We start from the raw sequence: 27421 nt of genomic DNA, 5'->3' as shown, positions 1-27421 counted from the left end.
TTATAAATCCAATCAATTGTTATTTATTTTCATTAAAATGCACAAGGATAACAAACACATCTGAATACAACCAGTAACAGAATAAAGGACAGATGTCATACACACGTCCGTCCATCCGTCTGTCTACCTGTTTCTATCTGTCCTCTCAGGCAGCTTGTCTGTTCTCTCTTCTTTCCTACTGCTCATTTTCCCTGAGAACAGAAAGAGACAGAGACAGCAGAACCCAGATGTGTGTTAGTTCAGTCTGTGGGCCAGAAGTCTTCAGTGTCAAACTCACAATATGCTGAACATACAATGCATTCGGAAAGTATTCAGACCCCTTGACTTTTTCCAAATGTTGTTACATTACAGCCTTATTCTAAAATTGATTAAATCGTTTCTCCCCCCTCATCAATCTACACACAATACCCAATACTGACAAAGAAAAAACAGGTTTTTAGACTTTTTTGCAAATGTATAAAAAATTAACTGAAATATCACATTTACGTAAGTATTCAAACCCTTTACTCAGTACTTTGTTGAAGCACCTTTGGCAGCGATTACAGCCTTGAGTCTTCTTGGGTATGACGCTACAAGCTTAGCACACCTGTATTTGGATGGGGAGCGTTGCTGCACAGCTATTTTCAGGACTCTCCAGAGATGTTTGATCAGGTTCAAGTCCGGGCTATGGCTGGGCCACTCAAGGACATTCTAGAAACTTGTCCCGAAGCCCCTCCTGTGTTGAAAAACATCCCCACAGCATGATGCTGCCACCATGCTTCACCGTAGGGATGGTGCCAGGTTTCTTCCAGACGTGACAATTGGCCTTCAGGCCAAATACTTAAATCTTGGTTTCATCAGACCAGAGAATCTTGTTTCTCATGGTCTGAGAGTCCTTTAGATGCCTTTTGGCAAACTCCAAGCGGCTGTCATGTTACTTTTACTGAGGAGTGGCTTGTGTCTGGCCACTCTACCATAAAGGCTGATTAGTGGAGTGCTGCAGATATGGTTGTACTTCTGGAAGGTTCTCCCATCTCCACAGAGGAACTCTGGAGCTCTGTCAGAGTGGCCATCGGGTTCTTGGTCACGTCCCTGACCAAGGCCCTTCTCCCCCGATTGCTCAGTTTGGCCGGGCGTCCAGCTCTAGGATGAGTCTTGGTGGTTCCAAACTTCTCCCATTTAAGAATGAAGGAGGCCACTGTGTTCTTGGGGACCTTCAATGCTACAGAAATGTTTTGGTACCCTTCCCCAAACCTGTGCCTCGACACAATCCTGTCTCGGAGCTCTATGGACAATTCCTTCGACCTCATGGCTTGGTTGTTGCTCTGACATGCACTTTCAACTGTGTGACCTTATATAGACAGGTGTGTGCCTTTTCAAATCATGTCCAATCAATTGAATTTACCACAGGGGGACTCCAATCAAGTTGTAGAAACATCTCAAGGATGAACAATGGAAACAGGATGCAACTGAGCTCAATTTCGAGTCTCATAGCAAAGAGTCTGAATACTTACAGTGGGGAAAAAAAGTATTTAGTCAGCCACCAATTGTGCAAGTTCTCCCACTTAAAAAGATGAGAGAGGCCTGTAATTTTCATCATAGGTACACGTCAACTATGACAGACAAAATGAGAAAAAAAAATCCAGAAAATCATATTGTAGGATTTTTAATGAATTTATTTGCAAATTATAGTGGAAAATAAGTATTTGGTCAATAATAAAAGTTTCTCAATACTTTGTTATATACCCTTTGTTGGCAACGACACAGGTCAAACATTTTCTGTAAGTCTTCACAAGGTTTTCACACACTGTTGCTGGTATTTTGGCCCATTCCTCCATGCAGATCTCCTCTAGAGCAGTGATGTTTTGGGGCTGTCGCTGGGCAACACAGACTTTCAACTCCCTCCAAAGATTTTCTATGGGGTTGAGATCTGGAGACTGGCTAGGCCACTCCAGGACCTTGAAATGCTTCTTACGAAGCCACTCCTTCGTTGCCCGGGCGGTGTGTTTGGGATCATTGTCATGCTGAAAGACCCAGCCACGTTTCATCTTCAATGCCCTTGCTGATGGAAGGAGGTTTTCACTCAAAATCTCACGATACATGGCCCCATTCATTCTTTCCTTTACACGGATCAGTCGTCCTGGTCCCTTTGCAGAAAAACAGCCCCAAAGCATGATGTTTCCACCCCCATGCTTCACAGTAGGTATGGTGTTCTTTGGATGCAACTCAGCATTCTTTGTCCTCCAAACACGACGAGTTGAGTTTTTACCAAAAAGTTCTATTTTGGTTTCATCTGACCATATGACATTCTCCCAATCCTCTTCTGGATCATCCAAATGCACTCTAGCAAACTTCAGACGGGCCTGGACATGTGCTGGCTTAAGCAGGGGGACACGTCTGGCACTGCAGGATTTGAGTCCCTGGCGGCGTAGTGTGTTACTGATGGTAGGCTTTGTTACTTTGGTCCCAGCTCTCTGCAGGTCATTCACTAGGTCCCCCCGTGTGGTTCTGGGATTTTTGCTCACCGTTCTTGTGATCATTTTGACCCCACGGGGTGAGATCTTGCGTGGAGCCCCAGATCGAGGGAGATTATAAGTGGTCTTGTATGTCTTCCATTTCCTAATAATTGCTCCCACAGTTGATTTCTTCAAACCAAGCTGCTTACCTATTGCAGATTCAGTCTTCCCAGCCTGGTGCAGGTCTACAATTTTGTTTCTGGTGTCCTTTGACAGCTCTTTGGTCTTGGCCATAGTGGAGTTTGGAGTGTGACTGTTTGAGGTTGCGGACAGGTGTCTTTTATACTGATAACAAGTTCAAACAGGTGCCATTAATACAGGTAACGAGTGGAGGACAGAGGAGCCTCTTAAAGAAGTTGTTACAGGTCTGTGAGAGCCAGAAATCTTGCTTGTTTGTAGGTGACCAAATACTTATTTTCCACCATAATTTGCAAATAAATTCATTAAAAATCCTACAATGTGATTTTCTGGAAAAGAAATTCTCAATTTGTCTGTCATAGTTGACGTGTACCTATGATGAAGATTACAGGCCTCTCTCATCTTTTTAAGTGGGAGAACTTGCACAATTGGTGGCTGACTAAATACTTTTTTTCCCCACTGTATGTAAATAAGGTTTGTTTGCTATTTTTAATACATTTGCTAAAATTTCTAAAAACCTGTTTTTGCCTTGTCCTTATGGGGTATTGTGTGTAGATTGATGAGGATAAATGTGTATTTAGTCAATTTTAGAATAAGGCTGTAACGTAACAAAATGTGGAAAAGGTCAAGGGGTCTGAATACTTTCCGAATGCACTGTAAATATGTCTGATGACATCATCGAAAGCAGACAGTTGGTGGACATCAATCTAGACATGTTTAAGACTGATGGATCTTTCTCAATTCATCTTTCCCTGGCCTTTTCTTATTTGGGCTAAAGTCTGTCCTCCACCCTCTCTACTCCATACTCTCTCCTCCGTGACCCGGAAACCGTTAAGTGGTTGAGTGGTCGAGGAGTTGTCAATTCGTTAGTAGGCGAACAGAAGAGTTTTGAAATCTTCCACACCCCCTTTTAAATCAGCTTTGGTTTTGTCGGCGGAGAAAAGCATGCACACATTTAAAAACAATCTGCTACTTATTGTTTTACCTATAAAATGTCTTGCACAACTAACTTCATTTTGTTTTTATCACTTAACACATTTTTGGGGGATCCAGCCCTGTAAAAGTAATTTTTCTGATGACGCACGAGTGGAGAAGGAAAGTCTCACTTCATACCAGCACATTTTTGTCCACGCTCCCTCTCCTCAATTACATTTGACCTTTTGTAAACGGAAGTGAGAGAGGACATAGGAGAGAGGACGCAGGAGTTGAGCAAATCAAATTGAGAAAAGCCTGTAGATTCCTCGCATCCTCTCTCCTCGCCGCCTCCTCAAATCAAAGGACTTTGGATGAGAGGTCCGAGGGGAGGGACCTTAGACCTTCTCCACCAAAGGAGGCGAGGAATGGCAGAAAGATGAATTGAGAAAGATACTGTGTTTCCAAATTTTCTGGTGATATGTTCACTTTTTCATAAAAGCATGACACTTAGAACACTTGTACAGTTTGGGGACCTGAACATTTTCAGATATGGCGCTATCGCAAAAATGTCTCCTGGCAGCTGTGGCGGACATGTTCCCTTCCGCCATAACCAAATAATGTATTTTGCGTATCTCCTGAACCAAACATGATGACACAGAAATGGCGACGTCTACCCCTATGTTGATGGTCAAGGATTACAACAATGCCATGCAAAACATAAAAAACGACTTCAGGTGGCCGCGGCAGACATTTTGCTATTCCGCCATTACTGGACAATGTATTTTCCGTCTTATCTGTAGAAACAATCATGATACCACAGAAAAGCTGATGTCTACACCTATGTTTTGATGTCTATACCTCAGGTCAATGAATACAAAGGTGCCATGTACAACATCATAAACAGTTCCGATTATTATATAATAGCAACGTACACAATATCATATTATTTATGTGGCATACAGAGCCATACAGTTGTCTAATGCTGTCGTCTTGTCCCTGGTTGTGAATGTGGATACTGTGTGACACTGTAAATTCATGGAACATAGGAAGGCCTTTGAAATTGTCTGGACCCAGGGACTTCGTAATTTCATGGGCATGTATGTACCTCAAGTGCTTGTCGGTCCCAAATGCCACCCACCACTCCTCAAATTATATTTCAGAAGAGAAGGCTTCCATTTTGGAGCAATTCACAATTCTCCTTTATGCACAACACAACATCGGAAACAACTACAGGTGGCCATTTTGCTATTCCGCCATAAACAGACAATGTATTTTCCGTCATATCAGTTTAACCTAAACATGATAACACAGAAAATATGTCTACCCCCATGTTTTGATGGCCAATTATTAAAATGCCATAAACAATTCAGATTATTATGTAATGGTGGACTGCCATGGGAAGAAATCCAATGAAAACGCTGTTTCTGACAATGTACGCAATATAATATTATTTCTGTGGTTGATTCGAAAATTTGATTGCATATTTTTTATTATGCTTTACCAAAAATCTATACATGGAGTCACCATTTGACACCAAGCTAAGGCAGGAGCAACTGCACACCGCTAACCCTAAACCTGATAACACAGAAAAAAAGGCTGGACGTTTCTGAGATTCTACGGTATACTAATCAAGATTGATACAATCATAGGGACATTTTTCAACTACTTCAAATGTAGTGTCATTATGGGCAAAACCCCAGAGTTTTCAAATCCAGAGTTCCAAGTGGTCAATACTACTGGGAATGTCTTGTGAAGCAGACTCAACAGACACGCCGGGGTTTGGGGAGTCAAAGGGAGAAGAGAACATGTATTTCTTAGTAGTTGTTTTTCTCTCAATCTAAAGGCACAACCCATATTCAAGCCAATTTCTCAAGTAGCTGAACATGTCATTACTACAACCTTGTGAAAGTGACAAACTGACACGTTTTCATTGGTCAAAAACAACTTTATCTTGATTTGACGGCCTGCATCATGCGCAACATGCACGTCTATTTGGCAGTACCCTCTCTAGGTGGTTCCCTGTGCAGTCTGGAGTGAGACGTCACTCATCTCTCCTATCCTCTTCCTTATTACCACCGACTGGTTCATGACCAAAACCACATCATACTACAACCCAGAGGTATTTAGTGGATCCTGTTCTACCCAGCTGTAATCTCTCATTGTCCCATTTGGAGGTCTGAGCGGAACAGCCTCAATACAAATATCCTCCTATAATACAACAGCAACGTCAAATCTGTTCTGTTGTATACTTTGGAGTGTTGCCGTGTAACGAAGAATGACATGAGAAGGATAGAGTCTTTCAGCAGTGGATGTCTCAATAGGATATTCTGCATCCTCTGGCCGAATAAAATACACTAAAGTAAGCTATACAAGAAGACCAGTTATGGACTTCTGTCCTGATGGGGATGAAGTGGATTGAAGTATAGAATATTGACAATTTAGTGGGCACTCACGGTGGGTATCTTTTAGGTCCCAGTTGTTGTTTCTATGCAACTTTCAATGGACACCCCCATGAGTGTCTTTCAGAACCCCTCCTAAAACTCCACCTCTTTCGTTTTGGTTGTTAGCAGTGACTCTGTTAGTTCCCCCTTCTGTTTGAGCTAAATGTTTGGTTTTCTTGCTGGGGAACGTAACATATCATTTGAGGAGTGGCATTTGAGACCCACTGTATGTGCCCATGAAATCACCAAGACCCTAGGTCCAGACCATTTCAAAGGCCTTCCTGTGTTCCATGAATTTACAGTATCCACATTAACAGCAAGAGGAACGACAACAGCATTAGACAACTATAAGGCTCTGTATTCCACAGAAATAATATTATATTGCATACGTTGTCAGAAACAGCCACTTCTTCCCATGGCAGTCCAACATTATATAATAATCTTAACTGTTTATGTTATACATGGCACCGTTGTAATCCTTGACCATCACCATCACATAGAGGTAACATTTTCTATGTTATCATGGTTGGTTCTACAGACACAGTTGCGGCCAAATATATTGGCACCCTTGCACTTTTCTTAACGTTATGTATGGTTTTAGTTCCTGTGTAGGTGTGTGTGTGCCTTAATACCTTCTTGATGATGCCCCTCATGGCCGCTAGTTTTCCGTTATCTGTTTCCATCAAACAGCAGCAGTTTCATTTAAGGACCAAAGGATTGACAGCCGTCCCATATAGATTGCAAAATAGTTGGGAAGAGATTTTTGACGTGCCGATCCCATGGCATAGTGTTTATGAACTGATACGCAAAACGACGCCAGATTCAAAACTTATAATTGTTCAATTTAAAAATTATTGTATAAAATTATTGCTACCAATAGAATGTTATTTATATGGGGGATACAATCTTCCCAGCTCTGCAGATTTTGCTGCGAAGAGACAGACTCATTAGATCATTTGTTTTGGTACTGTCCATTTGTAGCTTGTTTTTGGACACAGGTCCAGGAATGGCTAAAGGATTGCAATATTTACCTGGAGCTAACCCTGCAGATAGCATTACTGGGTGATCTGAAAAGTCATAGTCAATCAATCAATAATATAATAATACTTTTAGCAAAAATGTTTATTTTCAATTTACAATCTGTAGAAACTATGAGAATAGAAAGGTTCAGAACTTTTGTAAAACATCACAGTACAGTTGAAAAATATATGGCAAATAGAAATCCAATATGGATGGTGTTAAGAGATAGATGGATGGTGTTGAATGGAGTTGAAGGATGGAACTAATAACAACTAACAACAACTAATAACAACAAGATACCTAATAATGTAAGAATGCTGTGTCCATAATAAGTATATAGGTTATAGGTTGAAAGCTTTTGTGAAAGAGCACAGTTAGAAAGATATAGCAACCCATGCCCACCATTTTTCTCTGTTCTGTTCATTTTCCCTATTCACTCTCTGGAAGAAAATAATCTCAACAATAATTTTTACATTCTAAATTCCTGTCCAATCATTCAAAATGGTTAAATTCCTGATTCATTGCAAGGGTACTATTTCTTGCTGTAAATGTTTATTTGTGCAAACCGGATGGACATCATGAAAATGATCAGAGAGGTTGAGGGTAGAGGAAGTTCAGGAGTAAAAACAAACAAAATATAATTATTGGAAAGTAATAAAGGGAAATATATATTTTTTAAAGGATATATAGTGGGGAGAAAGTATTTGATACACTGCCGATTTTGCAGGTTTTTCTACTTACAAAGCATGTAGAGGTCTGTAATTTTTATCATATGTACACTTCAACTGTGAGAGACGGAATAAAAAAAAAAAAATCAAAAATCCAGAAAATCACATTGTATGATTTTTAAGTAATTAATTTGCATTTTATTGCATGACAGTATTTGATCACCTACCAACCAGTAAGAATTCTGGCTCTCACAGACCTGTTTGTTTTTCTTTAAGAAGCCCTCCTGTTCTCCACTCATTACCTGTATTAACTGAACCTGTTTGAACTCATTACCTGTATAAAAGACACCTGTCCACACACTCAATCAAACAGACTCCAACCTCTCCACAATGGCCAAGACCAGAGAGCTGTGTAAGGACATCAGGGATAAAAGTGTAGACCTGCACAAGGCTGGGATGGGCTACAGGACAATAGGCAAGCAGCTTGGTGAGAAGGCAACAACTGTTGGCGCAATTATTAGAAAATGGAAGAAGTTCAAGATGATGTCAATCACCCTCGGTCTGGGGCTCCATGCAAGATCTCACCTCGTGGGGCATCAATGATCATGAGGAAGGTGAGGGATCAGCCCAGAACTACACGGCAGGACCTGGTCAATGACCTGAAGAGAGCTGGGACCACAGTCTCAAAGAAAACCATTAGTAACACACTACACTGTCATGGATTAAAATCCTGCAGCGCACGCAAGATCCCCCTGCTCAAGCCAGCGCATGTCCAGGCCCATCTGAAGTTTGCCAATGACCATCTGGATGATCCAGAGGAGGAATGGGAGAAGGTCATGTGGTCTGATGAGACAAAAATAGAGCTTTTTGGTCTAAACTCCACTCGCCGTGTTTGGAGGAAGAAGAAGGATGAGTCCAACCCCAAGAACACCATCCCAACCGTGAAGCATGGAGGTGGAAACATCATTCTTTGGGGATGCTTTTCTGCAAAGGGGACAGGACGACTGCACCGTATTGAGGGGAGGATGGATGGGGCCATGTATTGCGAGATCTTGGCCAACAACCTCCTTCCCTCAGTAAGAGCATTGAAGATGGGTCGTGGCTGGGATTTCCAGCATGACAATGACCCGAAACACACAGCCAGGGCAACTAAGGAGTGGCTCCGTAAGAAGCATCTCAAGGTCCTGGAGTGGCCCAGCCAGTCTCCAGACCTGAACCCAATAGAAAATCTTTGGAGGGAGCTGAAAGTCCGTATTGCCAAGCGACAGCCCCGAAACCTGAAGGATCTGGAGAAGGTCTGTATGGAGGAGTGGGCCAAAATCCCTGCTGCAGTGTGTGCAAACCTGGTCAAGACCTACAGAAAACGTATGATCTCTGTAATTGCAAACAAAGGTTTCTGTACCAAATATTAAGTTCTGCTTTTCTGATGTATCAAATACTTATGTCATAAAATGCAAATTAATTACTTAAAAATCATACAATGTGATTTTCTGGATTTTTTTATTTTTATTTTTTATTCCGTCTCTCACAGTTGAAGTGTACATATGATAAAAATTACAGACCTCTACATGCTTTGTAAGTAGAAAAACCTGCAAAATCGGCAGTGTATCAAATACTTTCTCCCCACTATATATCCTTTAAAAAATATATATTTCCCTTTATTACTTTCCAATAATTATATTTTGTTTGTTTTTACTCCTGAACTTCCTCTACCCTCAACCTCTCTGATCATTTTCATGATGTCCATCCGGTTTGCACAAATAAACATTTACAGCAAGAAATAGTACCCTTGCAATGAATCAGGAATTTAACCATTTTGAATGATTGGACAGGAATTTAGAATGTAAAAATTATTGTTGAGATTATTTTCTTCCAGAGAGTGAATAGGGAAAATGAACAGAACAGAGAAAAATGGTGGGCATGGGTTGCTATATCTTTCTAACTGTGCTCTTTCACAAAAGCTTTCAACCTATAACCTATATACTTATTATGGACACAGCATTCTTACATTATTAGGTATCTTGTTGTTATTAGTTGTTGTTAGTTGTTATTAGTTCCATCCTTCAACTCCATTCAACACCATCCATCTATCTCTTAACACCATCCATATTGGATTTCTATTTGCCATATATTTTTCAACTGTACTGTGATGTTTTACAAAAGTTCTGAACCTTTCTATTCTCATAGTTTCTACAGATTGTAAATTGAAAATAAACATTTTTGCTAAAAGTATTATTATATTATTGATTGATTGACTATGACTTTTCAGATCACCCAGTAATGCTATCTGCAGGGTTAGCTCCAGGTAAATATTGCAATCCTTTAGCCATTCCTGGACCTGTGTCCAAAAACAAGCTACAAATGGACAGTACCAAAACAAATGATCTAATGAGTCTGTCTCTTAGCAGCAAAATCTGCAGAGCTGGGAAGATTGTATCCCCCATATAAATAACATTCTATTGGTAGCAATAATTTTATACAATAATTTTTAAATTGAACAATTATAAGTTTTGAATCTGGCGTCGTTTTGCGTATCAGTTCATAAACACTATGCCATGGGATCGGCACGTCAAAAATCTCTTCCCAACTATTTTGCAATCTATATGGGACGGCTGTCAATCCTTTGGTCCTTAAATGAAACTGCTGCTGTTTGATGGAAACAGATAACGGAAAACTAGCGGCCATGAGGGGCATCATCAAGAAGGTATTAAGGCACACACACACCTACACAGGAACTAAAACCATACATAACGTTAAGAAAAGTGCAAGGGTGCCAATATATTTGGCCGCAACTGTGTCTGTAGAACCAACCATGATAACATAGAAAATGTTACCTCTATGTGATGGTGATGGTCAAGGATTACAACGGTGCCATGTATAACATAAACAGTTAAGATTATTATATAATGTTGGACTGCCATGGGAAGAAGTGGCTGTTTCTGACAACGTATGCAATATAATATTATTTCTGTGGAATACAGAGCCTTATAGTTGTCTAATGCTGTTGTCGTTCCTCTTGCTGTTAATGTGGATACTGTAAATTCATGGAACACAGGAAGGCCTTTGAAATGGTCTGGACCTAGGGACTTGGTGATTTCATGGGCACATACAGTGGGTCTCAAATGCCACTCCTCAAATGATATGTTACGTTCCCCAGCAAGAAAACCAAACATTTAGCTCAAACAGAAGGGGGAACTAACAGAGTCACTGCTAACAACCAAAACGAAAGAGGTGGAGTTTTAGGAGGGGTTCTGAAAGACACTCATGGGGGTGTCCATTGAAAGTTGCATAGAAACAACAACTGGGACCTAAAAGATACCCACCGTGAGTGCCCACTAAATTGTCAATATTCTATACTTCAATCCACTTCATCCCCATCAGGACAGAAGTCCATAACTGGTCTTCTTGTATAGCTTACTTTAGTGTATTTTATTCGGCCAGAGGATGCAGAATATCCTATTGAGACATCCACTGCTGAAAGACTCTATCCTTCTCATGTCATTCTTCGTTACACGGCAACACTCCAAAGTATACAACAGAACAGATTTGACGTTGCTGTTGTATTATAGGAGGATATTTGTATTGAGGCTGTTCCGCTCAGACCTCCAAATGGGACAATGAGAGATTACAGCTGGGTAGAACAGGATCCACTAAATACCTCTGGGTTGTAGTATGATGTGGTTTTGGTCATGAACCAGTCGGTGGTAATAAGGAAGAGGATAGGAGAGATGAGTGTAAAATAAATTTAAAAACATGTTTTCACTGTCTTTATGGGTGTTGTATGTAGATGGGTGAGATTTTTAAATGTATTTAATCCTTTTTCAAATTCCGTCTGTAACACAACAAAATGTGACCGACCGCCTTGATTCAGTCTTAGGTAGCAACATTTGAAATTGTGTTTTTTTACATTGGATAAAAGCAGAGCCACGGAGCAACAAAATGGTATATCATACACTGCATTTGAGGAACAATGGGAAAGTAATTCTGATTTGAAAGTTGATAAACTTGTAACCCCACTTTTGAGAAAATGGCCCTTGAATGTTTTGGTACACCTACTGGAAAGCTCTTCTTTGTCTACACCCATTCAACATTGTTCACACCCTCTTAAGCCAGCCCCACACATCCATCTCTTTAAGGATTCACATGTGATGTCATGTGCTAAACAGCAAGTAATGTAGTAAAGATTAAGACTAAAAGTGGTAAAAGTAGTAGCCTACAATAAGGAAAAATTCCAGGTAAACAGAAAGTGTAGAGATACAAATATTAATTGACATTAAATCAATTCACCTCCCAAGTTTAGATAAGAAGAATAACCTCATACAATGCAATGAAAATGATATTCACCTGAAGTGCTGGTACTGCTTTATCTGTGGCAGTGGCCTGAAGTACGGAGTCAGGTGTTGTTGCCAGCCATAGCTTTCCACCAGCACCGTACCATCCTCCAGTCCAACCAGCTGTGGGATGTTGACCCCTGTCACAGTGCTGTCCTTCACAACACCAGAAATCTCTAAAAAGTGTTCTCTGGTCTTTCTAAAGCGCTGCTTGATGAGGCCGAAGCACCAGTCGGGGGCAAACTTGGTGTAGCCTGTGATCAGGAAGTGAAGGTCCAGACAGTGGTGGAGCTTGTGCATGGTCCGCCAGGCACAATACCTTGTTTTGGCCACTGCTCCACACGTGTTTCCCCAACTCCGTAGTTGGTGAAGAAATTGTGCATGTAGTTGATGACTGCGCTGCTGCCTTTGCTGGATGACATGCCTTCATCAATCAAGTAGTTGACTTGTGGTATTCCTTCACAGCAGACACCAAACAAGCCATACTTGCGAGGAATTAACAAGGTGATGGGGCCTGGCTGCATAGGGCCAGAAGGATAGTGCACCTGCAAACAACAAAAAAAGAACATTAAGATAAGTTAAAATGAATTGTCTCACCACTGTCAGTTTTTCTTTATTTTGACTATTTTCTACATTGTAGAATAATAGTGAAGACATCAAAACTATGAAATAACACACATGGAATCATGTACAGTGAGGGAAAAAGTATTTGATCCCCTGCTGATTTTGTACGTTTGCCCACGGACAAAGACATGATCAGTCTATAATTTTAATGGTAGGTTTATTTGAACAGTGAGAGACAGAATAACAACAAAAAAATCCAGAAAAACACATGTCAAAAATGTTAGAAATTGATTTGCATTTTAATGAGGGAAATAAGTATTTGACCCCTCTGCAAAACATGACTTAGTACTTGGTGGCAAAACCCTTGTTGGCAATCACAGAGGTCAGAAGTTTCTTGTAGTTGGCCACCAGGTTTGCACACATCTCAGGAGGGATTTTGTCCCACTCCTCTTTGCAGATCTTCTCCAAGTCATTAAGGTTTCGAGGCTGACGTTTGGCAACTTGAACCTTCATCTCCCTCCACAGATTTTCTATGGGATTAAGGTCTGGAGACTGGCTAGGCCACTCCAGGAACCTTAATGTGCTTCTTCTTGAGCCACTCCTTTGTTGCCTTGGCCGTGTGTTTTGGGTCATTGTCATGCTGGAATACCCATCCACGACCCATTTTCAATGCCCTGGCTGAGGGAAGGAGGTTCTCACCCAAGATTTGACGGTACATGGCCCCGTCCATCGTCCCTTTGATGCGGTGAAGTTGTCCTTTCCCCTGAGCAGAAAAACACCCCCAAAGCATAATGTTTCCACCTCCATGTTTGACGGTGGGGATGGTGTTCTTGGGGTCATAGGCAGCATTCCTCCTCCTCCAAACACGGCGAATTGAGTTGATGCCAAAGAGCTCGATTTGGGTCTCATCTGAACACTTTCACCCAGTTCTCCTCTGAATCATTCAGATGTTCATTGGCAAACTTCAGACGAGCATGTATATGTGCTTTCTTGAGCATGGGGACCTAGCAGGCGCTGCAGGATTTCAGTCCTTCACGGCGTAGTGTGTTACCAATTGTTTTCTTGGTGACTATGGTCCCAGCTGCCTTGAGATCATTGACAAGATCCTCCCGTGTAGTTCTGGGCTGATTCTTCACCGTTCTCATGATCATTGCAACTCCACGAGTTGAGATCTTGCATGGAGCCCCAGGCCGAGGGAGATTGACAGTTATTTTGTGTTTCTTCCATTTGCGAATAATCGCACCAACTGTTGTCACCTTCTCACCAAGCTGCTTGGCGATGGTCTTCCTTGTATTCTTTCTGATTGAGAAGGGGTCAAATACTTATTTCCCTCATTAAAATGCAAATCAATTTATAACATTTTTGACATGTGTTTTTTCTGGAGACTGCGAAAATCAGGCCTTCATGGTCGAATTGCTAGAAAGAAACCACTACTAAAGGACACCAATAAGAAGAAAATACTTGCTTGGGCCAAGAAACATGAGCAATGGACATTAGACCGGTGGAAATCTGTCCTTTGGTCTGGAGTCCAAATTTGAGATTTGTGGTTCCAACCGCTGTGTCTTTGTGAGACGCAGTGTAAGTGAACGGATGATCTCTGCATGTGTAGTTCCCACCGTGAAGCATGGAGGAGGTGGTGTGATGGTGTGGGGGTGGTTTGCTGGTGACACTGTCTGTGATTTATTTAGAATTCAAGGCACAAATAAACAGCATGTCTACCACAGCATTCTGCAGCGATACGCCATCCCATCTGGTTTGGGCTTAGTGGGACTATCATTTGTTTTTCAACAGGACAATGACCCAACACACCTCCAGGCTGTGTAAGGGCTATTTGACCAAGAAGGAGAGTGCTGCTTCATATGACCTGGCCTCCACAATCCCCTGACCTCAACCCAATTGAGATTGTTTGGGATTAGTTGGACCGCAGAGTGAAGGAAAAGCAGCCAACAAGTGCTCAGCATGTGGGAACTCCTTCAAGAGTGTCGGAAAAGCATTCCAGGTGAAGCTGGTTGAGAGAATGCCAAGCGTGTGCAAAGCTGTCATCAAGGCAAAGGGTGGCTACTTTGAAGAAACTCAAATATAAAATATATTTAGATTTGTTTAACACCTTTTGGGTTACTACATGATTTCATTTGTGTTATTTCATAGTTTTGATGTCTTCACTATTATTCTACAATGTAAAACTTTTTAGAAATATAGAAAAACCCTTGAATGAGTAGGCATGTCCAAACTTTTGATTGGTACTGTGTATGTATATATATATACACACACATACAGTGGGGAGAACAAGTATTTGATACACTGCCGATTTTGCAGGTTTTCCTACTTACAAAGCATGTAGAAGTCTGTCATTTTTATCATAGGTACACTTCAACTGTGAGAGACGGAATCTAAAACAAAAATCCAGAAAATCACATTGTATGATTTTTAAGTAATTAATTTGCATTTTATTGCATGATCATTTCTGTTTTAGATTCCGTCTCTCACGGTTGAAGTGTACCTATGATAAAAATTACAGACCTCTACATGCTTTGTAAGTAGGAAAACCTGCAAAATCGGCAGTATATCAAATACTTGTTCTCCCCACTGTATATACATAATTAATCAGCATAAAGGAGGAAATGGTGCTTACTTGTTGAGCAAAATCAAAGCTGTAATGCATCCTGATGTCTTTGCTTGCTGGTTCAGTAGGGCCCCCCAGAGACAACTGCAGGTCTTGTCAGGTGGTCTTGCAGTCAGCAACCATCTTCTGGTAGACAAGCAGGAGATGCTGCTCTTGTTTCTTCAGCTTTGCTGACTTAACAGCTTCTGGCAGATTGGCAGATCTGAAGACCTGATAGTTGTTCCTCTTGCACTGCCAGCTAAGGTACAGTGATGGAAAAAAGTATTTGATCCCCTGCTGATTTTGTACGTTTGCCCACTGACAAAGAAATGATCAGTCTATAATTTTAATGGTAGGTTTATTTGAACAGTGAGAGACAGAATAACAACAAAAAAATCCAGAAAAACGCATGTCAAAAATGTTATAAATTGATTTGCATTTTAATGAGGGAAATAAGTATTTGACCCCCTCTCAATCAGAAAGATTTCAGACTCCCAGGTGTCTTTTATACAGGTAACGAGCTGAGATTAGCTTCTCAGCTTGTTACCTGTATAAAAGACACCTGTCCACAGAAGCAATCAATCAATCAGATTCCAAACTCTCCACCATGGCCAAGACCAAAGAGCTCTCCAAGGATGTCAGGGACAAGATTGTAGACCTACACAAGGCTGGAATGGGCTACAAGACCATCGCCAAGTAGCTTGGTGAGAAGGTGACAACAGTTGGTGCGATTATTCGCAAATGGAAGAAACACAAAAGAACTGTCAATCTCCCTCGGCCTGGGGCTCCATGCAAGATCTCATCTCGTGGAGTTGCAATGATTTATTTTTATTTTATTTCACCTTTATTTAACCAGGTAAGCCAGTTGAGAACAGGTTCTCATTTACAACTGCGACCTGGCCAAGATAAAGCAACGCAGTGCGATAAAAACAACACAGAGTTACATATGGGGTAAAAAACATAAAGTCAAAAATACAACAGAAAATATATATACAGTGTGTGCAAATGTAGCAAGTTATGGAGGTAAGGCAATAAATAGGCTATAGTGCAAAATAATTACAATAGTATTAACACTGGAATGCTAGATGTGCAAGAGATTATGTGCAAATAGAGATACTGGGGTGCAAAAGAGCAAAATAAATAACAATATAGGGATGAGGTAGTTGGGTGGGCTAATTTCAGATGGGCTGTGTACAGGTGCAGTGATCGGTAAGGTGCTCTGACAACTGATGCTTAAAGTTATTGAGGGAGATAAGAGTCTCCAGCTTCAGAGATTTTTGCAATTCGTTCCAGTCATTGGCAGCAGAGAACTGGAAGGAATGGCGGCCAAAGGAGGTGTTGGCTTTGGGAATGACCAGTGAGATATACCTGCTGGAGCGCAGACTACGGGTGGGTGCTGCTATGGTGACCAATGAGCTAAGATAAGGCGGGGATTTGCCTAGCAGTGATTTATAGATGGCCTGGAGCCAGTGGGTTTGACGACGAACATGTAGTGAGGACCAGCCAACAAGAGCGTACAGGTCACAGTGGTGGGTAGTGTATGGGGCTTTGGAGACAAAACTGATGGCACTGTGATAGACTACATCCAATTTGCTGAGTAGAGTGTTGGAGGCTATTTTGTAAATGACATCGCCGAAGTCAAGGATCGGTAGGATAGTCAGTTTTACGAGGGCATGTTTGGCAGCATGAGTGAAGGAGGCTTTGTTGCGAAATAGGAAGCCGATTCTAGATTTAACTTTGGATTGGAGATTCTTTATGTGAGTCTGGAAGTTGAGTTTACAGTCTAACCAGACACCTAGGTATTTGTAGTTGTCCACATACTCTAGGTCAGACCCGTCGAGAGTGGTGATTCTAGTCGGGTGGGCGGGTGCCAGCAGCGTTCGATTGAAAAGCATGCATTTAGTTTTACTAGTGTTTAAGAGCAGTTGGAGGCTACTGAAGGAGTGTTGTATGGCATTGAAGCTCGTTTGGAGGTTTGTTAACACAGTGTCCAATGAAGGGCCAGATGTATACAAAATGGTGTCGTCTGCGTAGAGGTGGATCTGAGAGTCACCAGCAGCAAGAGCGACATCATTGATATACACGGAGAAAAGTGTCGGCCCAAGAATTGAACCCTGTGGCACCCCCATAGAGACTGCCATAGGTCCAGACAACAGGCCCTCCGATTTGACACACTGAAATCTATCTGAGAAGTAGTTGGTGAACCAGGCGAGGCAGTCATTTGAGAAACCAAGGCTATTTAGTCTGCCAATAAGAATGCGGTGGTTGACAGGGTCGAAAGCCTTGGCCAGGTCGATGAAGACGGCTGCACAGTACTGTCTATTATCAATCGCGGTTATAATATCGTTTAGGACCTTGAGCGTGGCTGAAGTGCACCCATGACCAGCTCGGAAACCGGATTGCATAGCGGAGAAGGTACGGTGGTATTCGAAATGGTTGGTGATCTGTTTGTTAACTTGGCTTTCAAATACTTTCGAAAGGCAGGGCAGGATGGATATAGGTCTGTAGCAGTTTGGATCTAGAGTGTCACCCCCTTTGAAGAGGGGGATGACCGCGGCAGCTTTCCAATCTCTGGGGATCTCAGACGTTATGAAAGAGATGTTGAACAGACTAGTAATAGGGGTTGCGACAATTTCGGCGGCTAGTTTTAGAAAGAAAGGGTCCAGATTGTCTAGCCCAGCTGATTTGTAGGGGTCCAGATTTTGCAGCGCTTTCAAAACATCAGCTGTCTGAATTTGTGTGAAGGAGAAGCGGGGGGGGCATGGGCAAGTTGCAGCAGAGGGTGCAGAGTTGGTGGCCGGGGTAGTGGTAGCCAGATGGAAAGCATGGCCAGCTGTAGCAAAATGCTTGTTGAAATTCTCGATTATTGTAGATTTATCGGTGGTGATAGTGTTTCCTAGCCTCAGTGCAGTGGGCAGCTGGGAGGAAGTGCTCTTATTCCCCATGGACTTTACAGTGTCCCAAAACTTTTTGGAGTTAGTGCTACAGGATGCAAATTTCTGTTTGAAAAAGTTAGCCTTTGCTTTCCTGACTGCTTGTGTATATTGGTTCCTAACTTCCCTGAAAAGTTGCATATCGCGGGGGCTATTTGATGCTAATGCTGTACGCCACAGGATGTTTTTGTGCTGGTCAAGGGCAGTCAAGTCTGAGGAGAACCAGGGGCTATATCGGTTCTTAGTTCTGTATTTTTTGAATGGGGCATGTTTATTTAAGATTGAGAGGAAATTACTTTTAAGGAACAACCAGGCATTCTCTACTGACGGAATGAGATCTATATCCATCCAGGATACCTGGGCCAGGTCAATTAGGAAGGCCTGCTCGCTAAAGTGTTTTAGGGAGCGTTTGACAGTGATGAGGGGTGGTCGTTTGACCGCGGACCCGTTACGGACGCAGGCAATAAGGCAGTGATCGCTGAGATCCTGGTTGAAGACAGCTGAGGTGTATTTAGAGGGTATGTTAGTCAGGATGATATCTATGAGGGTACCCATGTTTACGGATTTAGGGTTGTACCTGGTAGGTTCGTTGATAATTTGCGTGAGGTTGAGGGCATCTAGTTTGGATTGTAGGATGGCTGGGGTATTAAGCATATCCCAATTTAGGTCACCAAGCAGTACGAACTCTGAGGATAATGGGGGGCAATCAATTCACATATGGTGTCCAGGGCACAGCTAGGGGCTGAGGGGGGTCTGTAGCAAGCGGCAACAGTGAGAGACTTATTTCTGGAAAGGTGGATTTTTAGAAGTAGAAGCTCAAACTGTTTGGGCACAGACCTGGATAGTATGATAGAGCTCTGCAGGCTATCTCTACAGTAGATTGCAACTCCACCCCCTTTGGCAGTTCTATCTAGACGGAAAATGTTATAGTTGGGGATGGAAATTTCAGAATTTTTGGTGGCCTTCCTGAGCCAGGATTCAGACACTGCTAGAACATCAGGGTTGGCGGAGTGTGCTAACGCAGTGAATAACTCAAACTTAGGAAGTAGACTTCTGATATTTATGTGCAAGAAACCAAGACTTTTGCGATTACAGAAGTCAGCAAATGATAGCGCCTGGGGAGTAGGAGTGATACTGAGGGCTGCAGGGCCTGGGTTAGCCTCTACATCACCAGAGGAACAGAGGAGGACTAGAATAAGGATACGGCTAAAGGCTTTAAGAACTGGTCTTCTAGTGCGTTGGGTACATAGAATAAAGGGGGCAGATTTCCGGGTGTTATAGAAAAGATTCAGGGCATTATGTACAGACAAGGATATGGAAGGATATGAGTAAAGTGGAGGTAAACCTAAGCGTTGGGTAACAATGAAAGAGATAGCATCGCTGGAGGCATCAATTGAGTCGGTCTCCGCGTGTATAGGGGGTGGGACAAAGGAGCTATCTAAGGCAGGTTTAGCTGGGCTGGGGGGTCTACAGTGAAATAGTACAATTAGAAATACAGTGATCCCTCGCCACTTCGCGGTTCACTTATCGCGGATTCGCTATTTCGCGGATTTTCATAATGCATTTTTTTTTTTTTTTGGTGCATTGTGCTCTGCATTCTGATTCGCTAAAAACTCACTTCCGCTTCTTGTATCAAAACATGCTACGAATTGTGCTATCATTTTGTCGTCTCGTGCAGTTATGTGTACGAACATAAAACAGCTTGGCAAATTTACATTAAGTTGGCCAAATTATCTTGTAATTTCGAACATCTTCTAAACCCATAATGTCGACGAAACGGCCTACACGTGAGTCACTGTATTTGTATACATGTAATAGTTGCTAATTGTAAAAAAAAAAAAGTTTTCTATTTCGCGGATTTCACTTATCGCGGGTCATTTTCGGAACGTAACCCCCGCGATAAACGAGGGATTACTGTAACCGAAACAACAATAAGCTAACCATGTTTGGGCTGAGGCTAAACATAAACAGGATGTAGTACCGTAAAAAGGAACAGTCCAGCAGACATCAGCTGTATAGCTGAGTTATCATAAGGTCCGGTGAACAGCAATAGGATAGTTCGGAGGCTGCTAAAGCACTAGGCCACGGCTAGCGTGTGTAAGAGGCCACGGCTAGCGTGTGCTAGCGGGCCGGGGCTAGCAGATGGAATCTTCGTGGTTAACGTCGCAACCACATCAGACGATTTCGTCGGCAGACCAGTCGTGTAGGATCGGCGGGGCTCTGTGTCAACACTAGGTGGTCCCGTCCGGTTGACAGAGAGGTAGATAGCCGGGAGATGGGCCTAGCTCAGGATGATTAGCCAGACCACAGCGTCCATTTTGTTGCAGCTAGCTGGTAGCGATGAATCCGGAGTTAAAGGTCCAGTGATTCCGGCGGAAAAACTGATATGTTCTGGGTCGATAACGCGCTGTGCAGACTGGCCGAATATCCGGTGATTAATGTCCAGTGATTAAAATTAATCCCGCAGAAAAAAATCCAATGTTCTGGGTGAAATACCGCTAGCTGTGGCTAATAGCAAGTAGCTAGTTAGCTGGCTAGCTAGTTTCAGCTGGAGATTCTAGATAAAGGTAAGTCAATAATAGAATCCGTTCCACATTGAGTGAGGCGGGTTGCAGGAAAGTATATTTTGTAGAAGGATGAAAAGTCTGATAGGGAAATATGTACGAAAAATAAATAAAAAACAGGGTATTTACAGGCTATTTACAGACACACGACAAAAACAGAACTGCACTACTACGCCATCTTGGATTCATGTAGATCATGAGAACGGCGAGGAATCAGCCCAGAACTACACGGGAGGATCTTGTCAATGATCTCAAGGCAGGTGGGACCATAGTCACCAAGAAAACAATTGGTAACACACTCCCCCGGGAAAGACTGAAATCATGCAGCGCCCGCAAGGTCCCCCTGCTCAAGAAAGCACATATACAGGCCCGTCTGAAGTTTGCCAATGAACATATGAATGATTCAGAGGAGAACTGGGTGAAAGTGTTGTGGACAGATGAGACCCAAATCGAGCTCTTTGGCATCAACTCAACTCGCCGTGTTTGGAGGAGGAGGAATGCTGCCTATGACCCCAAGAACACCATCCCCACCGTCAATCATGGAGGTGGAAACATTATGCTTTGGGGGTCTTTTTCTGCTAAGGGGACAGGACAACTTCACTGCATCAAAGGGACGATGGACGGGGCCATGTACCGTCAAATCTTGGGTGAGAACCTCCTTCCCTCAGCCAGGGCATTGAAAATGGGTCGTGGATGGGTATTCCAGCATGACAATGACCCAAAACACATGGCCAAGGCAACAAAGGAGTGGCTCAAGAAGAAGCACATTAAGGTCCTGGAGTGTCCTAGCCTGTCTCCAGACCTTAATCCCATAGAAAATCTGTGGAGGGAGCTGAAGGTTCGAGTTGCCAAACGTCAGCCTCGAAACCATAATGACTTGGAGAAGTTCTGCAAAGAGGAGTGGGACAAAATCCCTCCTGAGATGTGTGCAAACCTGGTGGCCAACTACAAGAAACATCTGACCTCTGTGATTGCCAACAAGGGTTTTGCCACCAAGTACTAAGTCATGTTTTGCAGAAGGGTCAAATACTTATTTCCCTCATTAAAATGCAAATCAATGTATAACTTTTTTGACATAACTTTTTTCCCTCACTGTATGTCCTGGGCTTAGTGCTTGAGATGTGGGGCAGCAACTTTCTCCATAGATTCCTGAAGGAAGACAGCCCGACGACACGTACCGCTGGAAAATAATGTGAGATCAATAAAAGTAGTGCCAATCATGTTGGAGGTAAATTAAATAAGAAAAACGTGGTGTTTATGCTTTACATACCAAGAGTTGTCATCGATTCCTTGTAGAGACGCCACACTGCTGCTTTTGTCACATGAGATGGCAGCAGCTTTCCACCAAAGTGTTTGTGTCCTGGGTGGCGTCCTGGTAATACTATTGCATTATCCTCTGCGTAGTTGTTGATGAAGTTCACAACTTGCTGCAAGTCCTCATGTTGCAGGTGTAACCTGTGTTTGCTTGGGCCAGCTCTCTCTTTGATGGGAGGCATTAGACCATTGTCCTTGTATGACTGGTGGAGGAGAGTCAGGCGTGTTCTACTGATGCTGAAAGACAAATTCCAGATACAAATATTTTAGTATTATTATACAGTAGATGGCCGTAATCACTGTCAGACACACCTGGCTAACTTGATGGGTCATGTAATCACCTGTCGAAGTGGAGTCTTTTGTTTAGACATATAGCTAGCTAGCTAAACAATGAACCATAATCCCAATCCATAGAGTACTAGCAATACAACCCGATTGTCATAGCTAATTTTCCCCTAACTTCGGACACTCTCTAGCGGTTGGAGGACTAAATCACCTCGAGCTCAACATTTAAATGGACTGGAAAAGAACGGTAAGTTTTGCGACTAACGACACCCTTCTAGCTAGCTGACCACCGATTTTCAGTGCAATTTGTGTAAGTTAAGTTAGGTTTTGAGCGTTTTCAAAAAAGTTATATTTGTACACTTTGTAGAACACGCTGCATATTGTAAAATTCGATTGCGCGACAGACCACACATAATTTAATATCCAACTTTTTACCTCTGAAATATAGCTAACAGATTTTCTAATGTTACTAGCTTAGTTGCTAAATGTTGATAGAACTGCTAAGACAGCAAAAAGGTAAGAAATTGTAAGCGTTAGATAATACATATCACGAAAACAGCTGAATGTTGTCAAGCTTTACCGTATCAAAATTGGAGTCCTCTGACGGAGGCGTTTTGCACAATCTGCAAAAATGTATTTGGAACTTTGAACCATTAACTTTTTGACACCTATCACTGTTGGTTATGTTTCATCTTACAACAGCTACATAGAGGCAGTATTTAGTCAAATTGTACAATGTATGCATCAATATTAAACTAATTGGGACACTAATTTTCATTACAGATAACATCAAACAAAAAATTTGGGTACACTTTCAGTTATTGTGAAAACTTTCATCACCTTTCAATGCCTTAGCTCTGAAATGTAAATGTTTATACATATTCAGATTGAGTTATCTTTCTAAAATGTGTATAGTATGCCAAGTTATTTAGCTACGTGTATTAACACCACAGCATGGAGAAAGTCAAGAGGAAGCAGTGGAGTGAGGTGGACATGTTCCATGCCATGGAGGACTGCGGGGCAGGGATGGCTATCCGCCAGGCTGCCAAGGTTAGGCATCTTTTGTTTTTAGGAGATTACCATGTGTATGTGAATTTTATCTGCTAGTAACAGTTTTCTTTTCTTATCTACCAAGGTGCATGGTGTACCTCGGCAGACCCTGGCGGACAGGCTGAGCGGCCGGGTGACCCATGGTTGTCGCAGTGGACCACCCACATTGCTTGCACCAGAGGATGAAAATTATCTGGTGCAGTACTGTATCTACTGCGCCAGCCACGGGTTCCCCTTCACCAGACAGAGGCTGATGAAATACGCCGACAAAATACGCAGGTATTTGGTGTTCTATGTATTTATGTATGTAGATTGGTGGACTGACTGTTCTCAATGTGTGTGATGTAAATGTGGATGTGTATGGTGATGCCAAAACAAAATTTTCATCCTGGATGGACAATTATATATTCTATTCTATTGTTGGTTTCGGCACCCAGGGGAAACAATCCCACCACTGGGGAAGAGGTGGTGGGAAATGTTCAGGAGGCGGCACAAGAACCTGAGCATGAGTAGGCCGGACACCCTGGACAGGGGGAGTGCTGAGTGTGCCACACATCCGACGATGGACACCTTCTTCACTTCTTATGAGAAGCACTTGGAGGAGAGTCGGTTGAGGGAGAAACCCAGACAAATCTATAACTGCGATGAGTCTGGGTTTCGTAGCGACCAGAGCAGGCACAAAGTGCTGGCTCCCCGGGGCGCAAAACACCAAGGAGCACATCACAGTGCTGGCCTGTTTCAACGCAGCTGGGGAGGACGTCCCCCCCCCCCCCCCGTTTATCATCTACCCCAAGTGTTTCCCCGGTGGCCACTACACACTGGGAGGCCCCCCCCAAGCCTTGGCTAGCAGTGGCTACATTGACGAGGACCTGTTCAGGAAGTGGTTTCAGCACTTCATTAAGCATGAAGTGAAAGAGCGCCCTCTCCTTCTCCTCTTCGATGGGCACAAGAGCCACATGGACCCAGAGGTGCTCGCGGCGGCACTAAGAGAAGGGGTTATACTTTTTTGTCTTCCACCACACTGCACCCATGTCCTGTAGGACGTGGCATACTTTGGCCCTTTAAAGGCTGAGTTCTCCAAGGTAGCTGGAGACCTTAGCCATTTTGACCACTCCTACATTGTAAACAAATCAGAATTTGCCAGAGTATTCTGCTACCCGTACCAGCGATGCAAGGACATGCGCTATGTGGTGGAAGGGTTTAAGAAGTGTGGCCTCTTCCCTTTGACCCTTCAGCCATTGAAGGGTCCCGTTTAATGCCGTCTCGTCCCTACCGGGTCCCACCACCGCCTCTCCTGGAACCAGCAGCACTGTGCCGTCCATCAGCACTTCCTCCCCAGTGACCACAGGAGGACCCTCAGCCCCTGCTCCAGTCCCAGGCCTAGCTCTAGAAGAGCACCCCCTAATAGAGGGGGGGGCTGATAGCGAAGGACCTGGGACACATCCGTACTGTCCTGTAGTATCAGCTGGACCGATACAGAAGACTCCATGTGGTCGCCACATGCCTCACCGGGGAGGAATACACGCGCCAGTGGTAGGAGAGGGGTGAGAAGGAGAGGGCAGAGGCAGAGGAGAAAGAGCGTCGGGCAGCCCTCAGAACACAGAGGGCACAGGAGAGGGCTGCCATGGATGAGACCATTGACGCCATCGCCTCTGCAGGACCCTCTGCTGGAACCACTCCTGACAGTTGCATCACCACTGCCAGTGCCTCCCAGTGTGCAACACCTGTAGGAGACGCCGGAGTCCACAGCTGCAGAAGAAGGCCACGTGCCTGCTCTCCCGGCCACAATCGTCGGCCCCTCAACCCCACCATTAAACACCAGCTCCTCCAAGACATCGTCGGCGGTTTTGTCCACCACCACCACGATGCACACCACCCACCCTGTCTGTCACCGCCAACACAGCCTCCTCTGGACCAACTGCCTCCTCAGTCTCCCCTGGTCACACCACCATAGCAGCCTCGTCTGGTGTCCCTGCCCCCTGCAATTTGAATACCGCCACCTCCACAGGTAAACACATGTTAAATTACAAAAAAATGACTGTTTGTTATCTGTTTTATAAAACAGAAATGTAAAAAAAAAATGTATCTCTTTACATATCTACAGTACATAGCACCAGCCCTCAAGTCATCTCCACCTCCTCCAAAACCTCTGCAGCTTCCTCCAGAGGTATTGATGTAAAAAAGTTGAAAAGGGTTTTCATGAAACATGCTCTGTCTAACACTACTTTTTCTCAAACTGCAGCACAGAAAAGGAAGAGAAAAGCTCCACCGGTCACATCTGTCACGCCACCCATGGCACCACTCTCAGGTACTTCATCTGCTTTTCTCTCTCTCTCAGTTGTATCAATTACTATTGTTGCTGAAGAACTTCTACATTTTGCAAAACCATATTAATCAATTGCGGGGAGCATGATCCGCCTGCAAGCTCCTCTCAGGAGTGTAGATCCGAGGTGCCGTGGTTGTGCTGTGACTTCTGTCAGCGCTGGTTCCACTGCAGGTGTGTGCAGTGGGATCAAGAGGTAGTGGTGGAGCTGGATTTCTATTGTGATTTTTGTGATAATATAGGGATGGAGGTCGAGATTTAATTGTTTGTTTTGTTTGTGTTCATATGAAATTATTTGTACAAAAAATAAATATCTAAAATATAATATATATATTTATTGAACCCATCTTGTGTATTTCTTCCTTTACTTTCCAAGTGCACCTCTGCAACACAAACTCCAACAGTGTTTTCATTGTTTATGTCAATGCACATAACATAAATTAGTTTTATTTGATGTAAATTATTAATACTCATATTATAGTATTCAACTGTTATATAATTTCTCAAAACATAAGATTAATCTGTAAAACAAATGATGAGACATTATTTGGTTACAACACTGAATATGTTGGTGAAGAACCATTTTTTAAGAGTCCACAGGAGGGCGCACAGGGCTACGCAATGAAAAGTTGACAGGCAAGTCATTATTTTTTACCGGAAGGCTAGCCAAGTAGTCAAACTATCTAGTAAACACTATTTTTTTGAACAAAATTTAACGGATATATGTTGTAATTGAACATTATGCCGATAATACGGGACCTATGTTTTTGCTAAACCGCTTATCAAAAAGCTGCTAATAGTAGTATTTCCACTGAAATGTCAAACTTGCTAATTGCTAATGTAGTGTATTAAGATTATGTCTTTGTTAAATGTTTTTCATGAAGAAATGGAATGTTGGTTATGTTAGTATCAAAAGACAATGTTCACATACAATAGACAGGAAGTGTGTTGTAAACTGGTGATTGGCCAGAAGAGGGAGCCCATCTTGTTGCATTGTTTATAAATAGGGGTACACGAAGAAGAGCGGGCAGAGCAGCCATTAGAATTGGAGGACACTGCTCTCCAGACCTCGCGAGTCTGTCACTCATGCTAAAGCTTGTGGTCTGAATAAACCTTATGATCAACGTTCCGTATGAGCAGACTCCTTTTGTTCATCAGCAATAATTGCCACCACTCACTCGACACTAACCCGTTAGCTAACATTTTTACGACACCAATAATCACATAACATTGATGGCTTGATCACAAGATAACACTGTTGAAGTTAATATATACTTTAAACGCTGTTGAATATGCCGAAAATACGGGGTTCCATGCTAGCTAAAGTTAAGCTTTAACTTGCAATGAAAACAACTTTCTGACAAAATTAGAAACGTATAATATCTGAAACTGTAGCTAGACTCTTACCCGTATACAAGGATGAACGCTTAACAGCAGACTGCAACCCCTTTCATTAAATAAGACGTCCTGTGTCGTTTCCGTTTTGTTTGTACAGTTTGTTTGGCCCATTGTGTCAAGTCACTCTGGTTCACACTTACCGTGTGCAATGCCATAAGAATAGTTCTCCTGAAAGTAGTTCATCACAACTTTTTCCCACTGACCTTCGTCGATAGCGCATGATAAATTCAGGGCAGCAATGTTATTGAGAGCAGTAGAAACACATTTGCAGTTCTCCATGGCTAACGTTATATATTTCGAAAAAAACTGCAGTAGAAAGGATTACGCTTCTTTTCTTCTTCAGTGGGGTTTATCGGCGGTTGGCATAAAACGTTTTGGTG

General features: G+C 42.8%; 1 protein-coding gene across 4 annotated transcripts; it reads right to left on the bottom strand.

Moving 5' to 3' along the window:
- Nucleotides 1-104: 104 nt before the first annotated feature.
- LOC311100209 (uncharacterized protein) lies at nucleotides 105-27421 on the bottom strand. 4 transcript variants are annotated; one of them, XM_084141022.1, is made up of 6 exons: nucleotides 27182-27421; nucleotides 21942-22222; nucleotides 21752-21851; nucleotides 15205-15433; nucleotides 12022-12553; nucleotides 105-191 (listed from the first exon to the last, which is right to left on the bottom strand). In XM_084141022.1, exons 5-6 carry the CDS (start codon nucleotides 12306-12308, stop codon nucleotides 176-178), a joined length of 303 nt encoding a protein of 100 aa, XP_083997148.1. In that variant the 5' UTR covers nucleotides 12309-12553; nucleotides 15205-15433; nucleotides 21752-21851; nucleotides 21942-22222; nucleotides 27182-27421; the 3' UTR covers nucleotides 105-175. The 4 variants fall into 4 exon arrangements, 2 of the variants coding, with proteins under 2 accessions (XP_083997148.1, XP_083997149.1); XM_084141023.1 differs by lacking the exons at nucleotides 15205-15433; nucleotides 21752-21851; nucleotides 21942-22222; XR_014609807.1 differs by lacking the exons at nucleotides 105-191; nucleotides 12022-12553; nucleotides 15205-15433 and having other exon boundaries at nucleotides 21760-21851; nucleotides 27245-27421.

Source organism: Coregonus lavaretus, assembly GCF_964263955.1.
Source record: "Coregonus lavaretus genome assembly, chromosome: 24".
NCBI classification, from domain to species: domain Eukaryota; kingdom Metazoa; phylum Chordata; class Actinopteri; order Salmoniformes; family Salmonidae; genus Coregonus; species Coregonus lavaretus.
This window is presented reverse-complemented; position numbering and strand designations above follow the sequence as displayed.